Source organism: Podarcis cretensis (genome assembly GCF_951804945.1).
Source record: "Podarcis cretensis genome assembly, chromosome: 16".
Taxonomy (NCBI): Eukaryota; Metazoa; Chordata; class Lepidosauria; order Squamata; family Lacertidae; genus Podarcis; species Podarcis cretensis.
Window position 1 is genome coordinate 4986163 of NC_137186.1, and position 13301 is coordinate 4999463.

General features: G+C 49.4%; 1 protein-coding gene across 3 annotated transcripts; it reads left to right on the forward strand.

Moving 5' to 3' along the window:
• Positions 1 to 711: 711 nt before the first annotated feature.
• TNFAIP8L2 (TNF alpha induced protein 8 like 2) lies at positions 712 to 10457 on the forward strand. Of its 3 annotated transcripts, none has more exons than XM_079958506.1 (2): positions 712 to 1107; positions 8443 to 10457. In XM_079958506.1, exon 2 carries the CDS (start codon positions 8452 to 8454, stop codon positions 9010 to 9012), a length of 561 nt encoding a protein of 186 aa, XP_079814632.1. In that variant the 5' UTR covers positions 712 to 1107; positions 8443 to 8451; the 3' UTR covers positions 9013 to 10457. The 3 variants fall into 3 exon arrangements, with proteins under 3 accessions (XP_079814632.1, XP_079814633.1, XP_079814634.1); XM_079958507.1 differs by lacking the exon at positions 712 to 1107 and adding an exon at positions 4913 to 5421; XM_079958508.1 differs by lacking the exon at positions 712 to 1107 and adding an exon at positions 8172 to 8320.
• The last annotated feature ends 2844 nt before the right edge of the window (positions 10458 to 13301 follow it).

Sequence of the window (13301 nt, forward strand, 5' to 3'; positions counted from 1 at the left end):
TAGCTGTTTCCGACCCACAATTTTATTGTCTCCTTCTTTCCGCTGCTGTGGGTCCCCAGATGTTGTTGGACTACAACTCCCATCATTCCTAGCCAGCATGACCAGTGGTCAGGGATGATAGGAGTTGTAGTCCAACAACATCTGGGAACCCACAAGTTGAGAACCGCTGCACTACGTGATGAAATACCATATTTTCCCGTGTATAAAATGCCCCCATGTATAAGACGACCCCTACTTTTTGAGCCCACAATTAAGAAATAAATTTATTTATATATTTAATTGCAACATTCCGTGTACAGTCATATATCGGGGTTAAGCATTTTGGGGTTGTTCTCCACGGCGACCCGGAAGTAACGGGGCGCGTTACTTCTGGGTTTCGCCGCTCGCGCATGCGCAGATGCTCAAAATAACGTCACGCGCATGCGCAGAAGTGGCAAATCGCGACACGCACACACAGAGACATGGGTTGCGTTCGCTTCAGGATGCGAACGGGGCTCCAGAATGGATCCCGTTCACATCCAGAGGTACCACTGTATAAGACGAAGCCTCAAATTTAAACTTAAAAAAAGGGGGGGAAATAGTATTATACACGGAAAAATACAGTAAATAAATGCACCAAATGCTCTGCCTAATCAGATGCCGCTGCCGCCAAAGCACTGCACCGGCATCTCCGTGGGCACCAGGGATGCTGAGAAACACACACACACACACACACACACACACACACGAACGCTCAGGTATGCAGGTTAGGCCTTGTCTGGTCAAGTCTAGAGCCGAACCTCCCAGCAGGAGAGGGTGGAGAAGCCTCCAGGCTACAGATGCTAACAGAGCAGAGGCGCAGGTCACAAAATAGGCAGACGGTTGAGGCAGCCGGCCAGTCGCTCTGCTCCCTGGGCACCTTTCAACAGGCAGCTGTGCTTTCCGCCTCTGAAGAATGAAGCCGAGATCCGTCAGCTGACGCAGGGCGGGCCTGTCACTCGAGGAAGTCTCCCCGAGGCCACCCGACAGCCTCGCTCCTGCCTGCTGGGTCCGGGCTGCTTCTCCTTTTGCTCCTCGAAGCCTGGCGAGGGGCCGCTCGCATGACCTGCAGAGCATCGTGGTCCCCCGGTGAGTGAGGCGCGCTTTGCCGGGAGGGCTTAATAACAGAGGTGCTTCAGAGCAAGGGGCAGAGAAGGCAGGTCTGTTTGAGCAAGGAGACGCCCGCCGGTCTCTTTTCTGTTTTCAACAAACGCTGAGCATTCGTGCTGCTCCCGGGCGAGCCACAACAAGTCGGCGGGGTTGAGTCACCGGGGCGGCGAGAGAACAAAAAAACCAGAAGTGTGTCCGCAGGTTAAGATCAGGGAAAACTTTGGCCCCAGAAGCTAAGCTTCTAAGTCAGGGCTTTTGCTTAGGGCAGGCTAAGTCTTCCGAGAGAACCGCAGCGCCCCTGGGCATGGGCAGAGTGCATCAGCACCCCACGCTGAGTAAATAGACCTCAGGCATTTGAGGCTGGGCACATGGGAATTAATGCGCCAAAGGCCCATGTAAAGCGCGACAGAATCGTAGAGTTGGGACGCCAAGGGTTCACTAGTCCAGCCCCCTGAAATGTTGAAACTCAGCACTGCTGGGAAGCTAGTCTGGCTCCCGGTGGATTACAGGGTCGGGTTTAAGGTGCTGGTTTTAACCTTTAAAGCCCTATACGGCCTAGGACCCTCGTACCTACGGGACCGCCTCTCCTGGTATGTCCCACGGAGAAACTTACGGTCTTCAAATAAAAACATCTTGAAGGTCCCAGGCCACAGAGAGGTTAGGCTGGCCTCAACTAGAGCCAGGGCCTTTTCGGCTGTGGCTCCGATCTGGTGGACTAGGGCCCTGCGGGACTTGACATCTTTCCGCAGGGCCTGCAAGACAGAGCTGTTCCACCAGGCCTTTGGCCAGGGCACAGCCTGACTCCCTCCCTCGGCAATCTTCGCGGAGCTCTGGCCCAATGGTTGCCAGTGGCTTAATTTGAATTAATTTTATAATGAATGATTTTAGAGCATTGTGTTGTGTTTTACTTTTGTACTGTTTTATTGTTGTTAGCCGCCCTGAGCCCGGCTTTGGCTGGGGAGGGCGGGATATAATTTGTTATTATTATTATTATTATCGTCCTTTAAGCTGAGACGACGTGTGGGCAGAATGTAGAAAGCATTTGCCAGAGGGCATCTTCCAGGGCTGTGGGCATTTGGCCACAATGCTATCCCAATGGAGAGAATGGTTCTGGGTGCATGGTTGAGTGCCTTACTTTCTTTGGAAAGTGTACAACAAGGTGCTAGTCCTCAAGACTTGAAAATGCAGCTGCACAAAGGTGATGCATGGGTGAGGCACAGATAGGCTTTTTCCCCATTTTTTGGACCTTTGGCAAAGGGAGTAGGCCACAGTTTTCCAACGTGAGGACAGCTTGCCTCAGCCCTATAAGAACTGCTTTGCCGTATCAGACCCAAATAGTTCCATCTTGCTTTGCACCCAGGTTCCTGACACTGTGGACAGCCAGGTGTCTCCCTGAGAAACCTCCCTGCCACAATTTGTGCCCGCTATCAAATGTTCAAAAAGGTAGCCTATCCCTGTATGTGGAGGTTCCTCTAGACAGACGAAGCCTCTCCAAGAATCTGTGCAACCCTTTCTTTGAAAGGCAGTTGCCACCCCGTCATGTGGAAGGAAGTTCCACTGGTCAACCACAAGTTGCCTTTTAGGGCCTCCCGCCAACCAAATTTGCTCGGCAAAAAACCCTAAATTCCACGTTGTGAGACAGGAAAGTCCCTCCCCACCCCCTTCTCTCCCCACGCTGTTCCCAATTTCAAAAGCTTCGCTCGCGTTCCCCCATCGACGCCTTTCAAGTTCCGCTTCTCTTCTTTTCGCTGAGATGGCGGAAGTGTGGAAAAACAGTTTCGCCTCGCAGTTTTGCCTGTTTCTGCTTCTTTTGCCACTAACCTGAGTACGCCGTTGAGGAGACAGCCGGGAATGGCGACCCTCATTTTATGTTGCCTTGCTGTGACTCTAGCTGAGTGACCCAGCCCTCACAGAACGAGAGCAACGTACGAGGGCTGCACCTGTTGGATTTCTGCCTGCTGCTCAGCTACCCAGACCCTGCCAGGATACAGTGGGGGGGTGGCACACCTAGAGAAAATGGTTCTCCTCCCAGGTATGCCTTCTGAGGGCTTGCGCCTGGGTCCACACACCATCAAGGATGTCTATTTCAGTCCCCTGCAATTAAGACACACTCATTCATTATTACACGGAGCCAGGAAGCCATTAAGTGGCAAGGCTAAACTGCGGCTCGTCAGCCAGCTAATTAGCATCCTCCCTCCTGGAACAGAGGAATCGTTAAAAGGGGACAGGATATGCAAGAGGCAAGGAAGTAGCTGCAAGAATCTTTTTTGTTACTCGTTTTTTTTTTTTTTTTCCCTTTGCAAACCACACAAGGATCTGGAACACAAGAAGAAGAGAGTGTGATGCCTTTGTCAGAGTCAGGCTGGTGGGGTTCATCTAGCTGAGTGTTCCCCACACTTACTGGCAGGTGGTCTCCAGGGTTTTAGACAGGGGCCTCTTACCTGGATATGCCTTTTGGGACCGTCTGCCTGCAAAGCAGAGCAATAATAATAATAATAATAATAATAATAATAATAATTTATTATTTATACCCCGCCCATCTGGCTGGGTTTCCCCAGCCACTCTGGGCGGCTCCCAATCAAGTGTTAAAAACAGTACAGTGGTGCCCCGCAAGACGAATGCCTCGCAAGACGAAAAACCCGCTAGACGAAAGGGTTTTCCGTTTTTCGAGGCGCTTCGCAAGACGAATTTCCCTATGGGCTTGCTTCGCAAGACGAAAACGTCTTGCGAGTCTTGCGAGTTTTCCCCCTTTTTCCCCCTTTTTCTAAGCCGCTAATAGCGCTAATCCACTAAGCCGCTAATAGGGATGCTTTGCAAAACGAAAAAAACGCTAGACGAAGAGACTCGTGGAACGGATTATTTTCGTCTTGCGAGGCACCACTGTACAGCATTAAATATTAAAAACTTCCCTGAACAGGGCTGCCTTCAGAAGTCTTCTGAATATCAGGTAGTTGTTTATCTCTTTGCCATCTGGTGGGAGGGCGTTCCACAGGGCAGGTGCCACCACCAAGAAGGCCCTCTGTCTGGTTCCCTGTAACTTGGCTTCTCGCAGTGAGGGAACCACCAGGTTTGCCGCTTATGTATCCCGAAGGATACGTAACCAGAGGTGAATGTAAGTAGATGTACCACTGGACTTTAACCATTGAGTTCTGCTGCTTTCCTTCAAAAATAAAATAAGGTTCCAGTCTTCATTGGCCTGATATAAGCGGCCGATTTAAACAGCAATGTCGGAAGCCGCCTTAAGTCGAGGTTGGACGGCCATCTATCTTGGGTGCTCTACGATTCTACAAAGTCCAACCAATGACCCATTTAGAGATATCACTGGGGATTGAGCTTCTGCATGCAAAGCAGGTGCTCTAACCACTGAGCAGCGCAGTCCTCCCTTCAAGGATCCAAGAAGCACTGCAGGGTGCGGCATGAGCAGATTTTAAGGGACTACATTTCCCCGCTACTAAAGACTGGAGGCTCTCGTCATGCCAGCCACCAAAAAGTTTTCCTTGCAAACAGGGACCTCAACTCCGCCTTTTCCCGGGGCTGATGATTCTCTCACTCAAGATGTTCGTCCCCAAAAAAGAAAGTACCGTATTTTTTGCTCTATAAGACTCACTTTTTCCCTCCTAAAAAGTAAGGGTAAATGTGTGTGCGTCTTATGGAGCGAATGCAGGCTGCGCAGCTATCCCAGAAGCCAGAACAGCAAGAGGGATTGCTGCTTTCGCTGCGCAGCGATCCCTCTTGCTGTTCTGGCTTCTGAGATTCAGAATATTTTTTTTTCTTGTTCTCCTCCTCCAAAAACTAGGTGCGTCTTGTGGTCTGGTGCATCTTATAGGGTGAAAAATATGGTAATTGGGCAGAGGGTCAGAGTGAAAGGTCAGGCGGGCTCCATTGTGTGCCGCTCAGCCGCCACCTTGAAACTCTGAAACAGACTTCAGGAAGGAGCTGAGCTTGTTGGCTTGTGACAGAAGGATAAAAACAGGAAACCCCAGTGCATCTGTGGGGGTGGCGAGGAGAAGAGAAGGGAAGGAAACGCTGACTTTTAAAAATATATTCCGAAGCATCGTGAAAAGGCAGGGTTTTAACGGTGCCTGGCAGATCCCTCTCGGACGCTGGTTTTAAAAAGAAGAGGAGACAGAAAAAATCAGCTTTGCGCTGCAAGCCACATTTGGAGATTTGGCGGTGCACTGGTTCACAGGAGCGGAAGGAGAGGCCTGTTCCGTCGCGGTGTTGGCGCACGAAGACTGCCACAACCCCACGTTCTTTGCTGGGCATCCCAGAACATCTCACCCGATTGAGGAGGTATGGAGAGACCAAGCAGAGATTAAATCATTGCAATTAATTTTTTTAAAAAGAGTCAAGGTAGGTTCGGTTCCCAGAGGGGTAGCTGTGTCCGTCTGTGTTTCTGCCAAAGCAGCGGCGTCTTAAAGCAGGATTTATCTAAGGCCCACTTCCTCACAGCGAACAAAAACCACAGGCACGTCATGTGCAGAAATGCAGAACTGCCCCGGTTTGCCACATCACTCCGAGACTCTCAGATTTAGCTTCTTCTTCTGAACCCAGCCGGCATTTTGGGTCCGTCGTTCATGCCCAGCATCAACCGCCTTGTTCCTTATCTGAGCATGCAAAGATACCTTCCTGCGGTCAGTTCTGCAGATGTTGGCTGTTCCCAGTGTCCCAGGGATGGATGAGAATATATTTTCTCTCCAAACCCACCCCCTCACAGAAACACAAGCATACACCCTTCCTTTTTTGCAGGAGTGCGGAATATACAGTGGGCGTTCGGGTTGCGAACGTGATCCGTGTGGGATGCATGTTCGCAACCCGCAGCGAGCGGCGTGTCTGCACACGCACGGGTTGCGATTCGGCACTTCTGCGCATGCGCAAAGTGCAATTTAGCGCTTCTGCGCATGCGCGACCGCCGAAAACCAGACGTAACCTGTTCTGGTACTTCCGGGTTTTGGCGGGTGTGTAACCCGAAAAAACGCAACCTGAAATGGCTGTAACCTGAGGTATGACTCTGTGTGTGTGTGTGTGTGTGTGTGTGTGTGTGTGTATACTGTATTTTTTGCACCATAACACTCACTTTTTTCCTCCTAGAAAGTAAGGGGAAATGTCTGTGCGTGTTATGGAGCGAATGCCTGCGGGTGGCCGGGGGGGGGGGATCTGCTGCAGTCGTGAGCAGAGGATCCATGGTTCCCCTTCCTTCCCTCCTCCATGGTTACAAAGCATGGATTCCACATGGATCCTCAGGATTTTGCATTGGTCTGCTCCAAACTCACTGCCAGATCACATGTCTGTGGCCACAGCATGAACCACAAAAATCATATATCCACTATTTCGTTTAGAATATTTTTTTTCTTGTTTTCCTCCTCTAAAAACTACGTGCGTGTTATGGTCTGGTGCGTGTTATAGAGCGAAAAATATGGGGTGTGTGTGTATATATATATACACATATATATATATTCCCTGTTCAGGGAAGTTTTTAATATGTAATGCTGTACTGTTTTTAACACTGATTGGGAGCCGCCCAGAGTGGCTGGGGAAACTCAGCCAGATGGGCGGGGTATAAATAAATTATTATTATTAATATATATATATATATATATATATATATATATATATATATATAATATACATATATGTTTCTGTCGAGGGCCACATTAATAGAATCATAGAACTGTAGGGTGAGAAGGGAACTCAAGAGTCATCTAAACCAAACCCATGCAATGCAGGAATCACAGCTAGAATCATAGAATTGTAGAGTTGGAAGGGACCATGGCGGTCATCTAGACCAACCCCGCTTCAATGCAGGAATCTCAGCTAAAGCACCCATCCAACCTCTGCTTGCAAACCTCCAAGGAAGGAAAGTCCTCCACTCTCGATCAGCTCTTACTCTCCAAAAGTTCTTCCTAGTGCTTCATTGGAATCTTGTTTCTTGTACCTTGAAGCCGTTGATTTGGGTCCTCTCTTCACGAGCAGCAGAAAAACAAGCTTGCTCAATCTTCCACGTGACACGGCCCTTCAGATATTTGAAGATGGCTATCACATCTCCTCTCAGTCTCCTTTCCCCCCAGGACAAACACACCCAGCTCCCTCAACCATTCCTCATAAGGCTTGGATCCCAGATCCTTAACCATCTTGGTCGCCCTCCTCTGCACATGTTCCAGCTTGTCAACATCCTTCTTAAACTGTGGTGCCCAGAACTGGGCGCATAATTCCATGTAGGATCTGACCAAGGCAGAATAGAGCAGTATTATCACTCCCCTTGATCTGGACACTAGACTTCTGTCGATGCAGCCTAGAATTGCATTGGATTTTTTTTTTTTTGCTGCTGCTGCAGCAAAAAGGAATATCTGTCTGGGGCTGCATGCTGACAATGGGCAAGGTCAGAGCCACTGGTAGGCGGTGTTATAGACTTCTCCCTGTTTGTTTGTCTGTCTGTCTGTCTGTCTGTCTGTCTCTCTTTCTGTCACCCACCACCCACTTTTCCTGCTTTGCTTCTCTCCCTCAGTGCTATCCCCACCCCCATGAAATTACCCCAGGGGCTGCATGCCCACCCTTGATTTTGTTGTTGGCAAGGGGAAAAAAATAGTTATATAAAAGCAGAATTCCATGGAAGCCAAGATCCAGGTTTGGGGCAAGTACTCTTTGGTAAGAGAACCCTTCCAGAGATTTAAAATCACAAAATAAGTGTGGATACATAGGTTGTGAGGCTTTTAAAATATGCTTTCATGAATGAGCTCCAGAATAGCATATTCCCCTAGTATAGAAAAAGGCAACATGTTTGGTAAGTTAAAAATGGTTTACTTACAAACTCTCTAAAGGTCATATTCATGTGCTTTTTCCATACAGCATTCAGAAAACAATGCACAGCAAGTAAAAGATGGCTTCATTACAGTGGTGAAAGTTCTTAAATTATTGGTATAGGAACACAAGAATGGCTTGTAAGAGCCATGCGGTCTGAGCTTGGAGCAACCAGCTCACTGAGCTTGTCAGGTAGATTGGAAGGGAACACTGTCCTGAGAAGTCTCTCTCAGCAGCCATTCTACCTCTCACACACAAACAGAAGCCAGTTAAAAATGACAGTTAGTGGAATAACAGTCACAACAGAAACGGAATGCCGTTCTCATGTGACTCACAGTCAGCATATCACATGAGAGGGGGGAAACCCCATGTTAAAAGTACACAGTAATTTAACGTAAGTAAATATTCCAATTTTGGGAAATTAAGTAATCATCCTTAACAGTGGCCTGGAGAGAGGGGGGTTATCCTGGGGCGAGTCTAGACAGCCTTATAAAACCTCTCTGTTGCCTTTTCCAGGCAGCCACGATGGAGGCGTTCAGCTCCCGCAACTTGGCCATGCAGGCCGAGAAGAAGATTCTCAGCCGGATGGCCAGCAAATCCATGGCCAATATGTTCATTGACGACACCAGCAGCGAGATCCTGGACGAGCTCTACCGGATCTCCAAGGAGTACACGCAGAACCGGACCGAGTCCCAAAAGGTCATCAAGAACCTCATCAAGGTGGCGGTCAAGATCTCCGTCCTGTACCGCAACAACCGCTTCAGCCCCGAGGAGCTGGGCCTGGCGGAGGAGTTCAAGAGGAAACTCCACCAAGGAGCCATGACGGCCATCAGCTTCCACGAGGTGGAGTTCACCTTCGAGAAGGCCGTCCTGGCCGAGCTGTTGAGAGATTGCAGGGACCTGCTACTCCGGCTGGTCGAGAAGCACCTGACGCCCAAGTCTCACGGGCGCATCCGCCACGTCTTCGACCACTTCGCCGACACGGAGCTCCTGGCCAAGCTGTACAGCCCTGGGGAACCCTACCAGCCGCGGCTGAAGAAGATCTGCGAGGGGATGAACCGTCTCATCGACGAGGGGAAGTTGTGAGACCCACCGAGGAGGAGGAGGAGAAAATAGGTGGGAAGGAACGCACACGAGGGGTGGGGAGGGGGAGACACGAAATTTAACATTGGCCAAATCCTTCAAGGACCTAGGGATTCAGATAGACTGCCTCTGGACCTGGGGGCTCCATAAGAAGAGAGCCCTGCTGGATCAAGCGAGAGGGGACTTGTTAAGTTGTGGGTAAACATATCAGACGACACAGCGATTCTTCAAACAGCTCTTGTTTATTCACAGGCCAGGACAGAACTGAACTGAAGGGCTCAGTCAACCTGCTTATATAGAGCTCCAGTACAACGTTACTGTAACAACTTTCTAAAACTATCCAATCACTGAACGTCACTTTCAATCCTTCATTTGCATAACTATCTACAGTATCCCCCTGCTGGCCCAGGGTGAGAACTTCAGTACGTAACAGGACTCATCCACTCTCACGGTGGTCAAATGCCTGTAAGAAGCTAGGGGGTCCAGGTAGACTGCTTCTGGGCCTGGAGGTTCCATCAGGTCCATGAGACGAGCCCTGTTGGATCAGGCCAGCTGGAGAAGAATAAATGGTTTCGCCCTGCGGTGAGAAAACGAGATGAGGGGTGCTTCTTATGATCTCTTTGGCAGGCTGGTTGCACCCACAGACCTTGTTTGCGGGGTGGCGCTATCAGAAACTCAGCCCCTCCCAGCCTCCCTTCCTATGTCTTTGGAAGCCTGCGTGCTCTGCAGCTCATCTCTGCAGCCGGTAAGGACTAGAAACTTGGGAACGAAAACCGAGTTTCGAAAAATCTGGAGGGGAGAGTGACGGGCAGTAAACCGCAAAACCACCTCTGGCTGCGTACACCGGACTTATTACAGCTCCATCCCAAACCTTCCTGGTCCATCATCAATGAGAAGAAATGTGTTTTATATTCTTTAAATGCTGTTTGCAGATGTTTACTTTGTTATGTTTGGTGCGGGGGGAGTGGGAGAGACCTTGCCACTATTTTTTAATTATTATTTTTTGCTTCTCCTCTGAAGTAACAGATCCTTTCAACGTCTCTATCACCCCCTCTGGCTGTTGATCATGATGGTATCTGAGGAGGTTGATGGGAACCATAGAGCTCAAGCGCCAGTTGATGGGAAAGCGTTCCCTAGGAAAAGGGATCGTTTGCTAAACCGCTCTGAGAATCGTAGCTCTATGACGGGGTTGGGAGGTCTCCTAACAACGCTTAGCACCCTTAGGAAACTATAGTTCCCAGGATTTCTCGGGGGGAGGGAGCCACGGCTGTTTAAAGCGGCAGGCACAGAGCTTTAAGTGTATTGCGGCCTTGGTGAGTTGCAGGCGACAGTCCATCCTTCGCTGCAAGTTCAGCACCCTGGACAGCTGCCTCAGTGGAAGACCAGCTTGCAGCAAAAAAACCGGGTTGCTCTCTCTTTCTTCCCTTGACCAAAACAAAATAAAAAAATTCCTTCCAGTAGCACCTTAAAGACCAACTAAGTTAGTTCTTGGTATGAGCTTTCGTGTGCATGCACACTTCTTCAGATAAGTGTGCATGCACACAAAAGAAGAAGTGTGCATGCACACGAAAGCTCATACCAAGAACTAACTTAGTTGGTCTTTAAGGTGCTACTGGAAGGAATTTTTTTTATTTTGTTTTGACTATGGCAGACCAACACGGCTACCTATCTGTAACTTCCCTTGAACATCTGGGAAGCGTTTTGCTCAAGATCTCAGGGATTTCGACTCAGGGATTGCACAGACTGAAAACCAAACAAATAAAGGTTTCTTTTCAAATGCACGGTGTTCCCATTTCCTTAAGACAGGCAGCCATGGCGGGGCAGAAGAAGAAGGGGCAGCCCAAACCGTGAGCCCCCTTGCAGACCCACCTGGCCCAGTCCTGCCGTCTAGGATAGGGAGGTTGAGAAACGGCCTGTTTTTGTTTCAGTAGCTTTCTCATTGGTCCTTCTTCGGCTCCTCAGATTTAAACAGCCGCTTGCAATTTTTTATTTTTTTTAAAAAAAGGAAAGTCCTCGTGGAAGTTCTCTATCATTTTTGGCATGTGTTTATCCCAATGCACAGGATTCTGTAGCGCATTGCAGTAGTCCAAGCGGGAGATAACCAGAGCATGCGTCACTCTTGCAAGACAGTGTGTGGACAGGGAGGGTCTCATCCTGCGTACCAGATGGAGCTGGTAAACAGCTGCCCTGGACACAGAATTAACCTGCGCCTCCATAGACAGCTGTGAGTCCTAAACTACTCCAGGCCCTGCACCTGGTCCTTCTGGGGGCACAGCTACCCCATTCAGGACCAGGGAGTCCCCCCCACCCGCCCGCCCCCTGTCCCCCAAGAACAGTACTTCTGTCTTGTCAGGATTCAACCTCAATCTGTTAGCCGCCATCCATCCTCCAACCGCCTTTTTGTCCTCTGTTGCTCTTTTAAAGCCACTCAAGTTGCTGGTCCTCACTGCCTCCCGCGGCACCCAGATCCATAGTTTCACTATCCTCCCATGTCAAGAAACGCTTTCTTTTGACTGTCCTGAATCCGTCCACATTCAGCTCCGTTGGGTGGGCTCTCCCAGCTCCTAGCATTAGGAAAAAGGTAGAAAAGCCTCTTTTCTCTCTCATCCTTTTTACTCAGGAGCATGAGGCCTAGAATCTTAACTTTTTTTTAGATTTGCAAGCAGCTGGCATTTGGAGGTAGACTGAACACAGCCATGGAGGTTCCATCTAGCTTTAACAAGCAAATCAGTGCTTACACAAGGATTTAAGTGTACAATAACTGCACCGGGTCCTGCCAAACGGAGAAGCCATGCAGACCTGTTTTCCTGTTTCACAGAGCAGCCCGCCAGCTGCTTCCGGGAATCCCACAAGACAGGAAGGAAACAGACTTCCCTTGTTTTCCCCCTCCACCACCACCAGCAACATCTGCTATTCAAAGATAGATTGTGCTTGGACACAGAGGCTTGATTAAGCTATAATAACCCTCGCAGGCTAAATCATTAAAAAGGAAAGGAGGAATTGCCAGAGGAATCCCAGATTCCACTTTACGGATGTTTCCTGTGGGTGGGAGAAAGAGTTGAAGTGGCGAAGGACCCTACTAGATCAGGTCAAGCTGGGTTTGGCTAGCCTGGGCTAAAATTGTCTATCCAAAACTTCACTCTTGTGGTTTATCACCACAACAGCTACTCACTTTCGGTTTTAGTAAAGCAAACAGTCTAATTTGTCACTGCCTAAATGATATTGAAAGGATGCGGGTGACGCTGTGGTCTAAACCACAGAGCCTAGGGCTTGCTGATCAGAAGGTTGGCGGTTCGAATCCCTGCGATGGGGTGAGCTCCCGTTGCTCAGTCCCTGCTCCTGCCAACCTAGCAGTTAAATAGCACGACAAAGTGCAAGTATATAAATAGCTCTGGCGTGAAGGTAAACGGCGTTTCCGTGTGCTGCTCTGGTTCACCAGAAGCGGCTTAGTCATGCTGGCCACATGACCCAGAAGCTGTCTGCAGACAAATGCCAGCTCCCTCAGTCTATAGAGCAAGATGAGCATGCAACTCCAGAGTTGTCCACCACTGGACCTAATGGTTAGGGGTAAAGGTAAAGGTAAAGGGACTCCTGACCATTAGGTCCAGTCGTGGCCGACTCTGGGGTTGCGGCGCTTATCTCGCTTTACTGGCCGAGGGAGCCGGCGTACAGCTTCCGGGTCATGTGGCCAGCATGACTAAGCCGCTTCTGGTGAACTAGAGCAGCGCACAGAAACGTCGTTTACCTTGCCGCCAGAGCGGTATTTATTTATCTACTTGAACTTTGACATGCTTTCGAACTGCTAGGTTGGCAAGAGCAGGGACCGAGCAACGGGAGCTCAGCCCATCGCGGGGATTCGAACCACCAACCTTCTGATCGGCAAGCCCTAGGCTCTGTGGTTTAGACCACAGCACCAGCCGTGTCCCTAATGGTCAGGGGTACCTTTACCTTTAAATGATATTGAGCGTCAGAACAACTTGGCCACAATAAGGAAATTTTGCCCAGGGTTTGACTATTTTCCACCTTCCCATTTTGACACTCTGGCACCCTAGCTGCATAACCTAGCAATTCTAAAATATAGACGTGCTTTTACTCTCGCAAGATTGAACATTTTGCCCTCGGCTGTGCTTGAGACGATTCCAACAGATTCCACATGAAAAACGCTCATGTCCCTGTGAAGATAGCAGCCCCGAATCGGTGGCGTGTGCCCTTCTGGCTTGCACTCTTTATAAAGACTTGAGGAATAAGATTATCAGCCCTCTTTTATTGTCCATTCCGGGTCACCCAACCAC

Excerpts from the sequence above, each read along its gene's own strand:
- TNFAIP8L2 (XM_079958506.1), top strand. The coding sequence starts at position 8,452 with ATGGAGGCGTTCAGCTCCCGCAACTTGGCCATGCAGGCCGAGAAGAAG.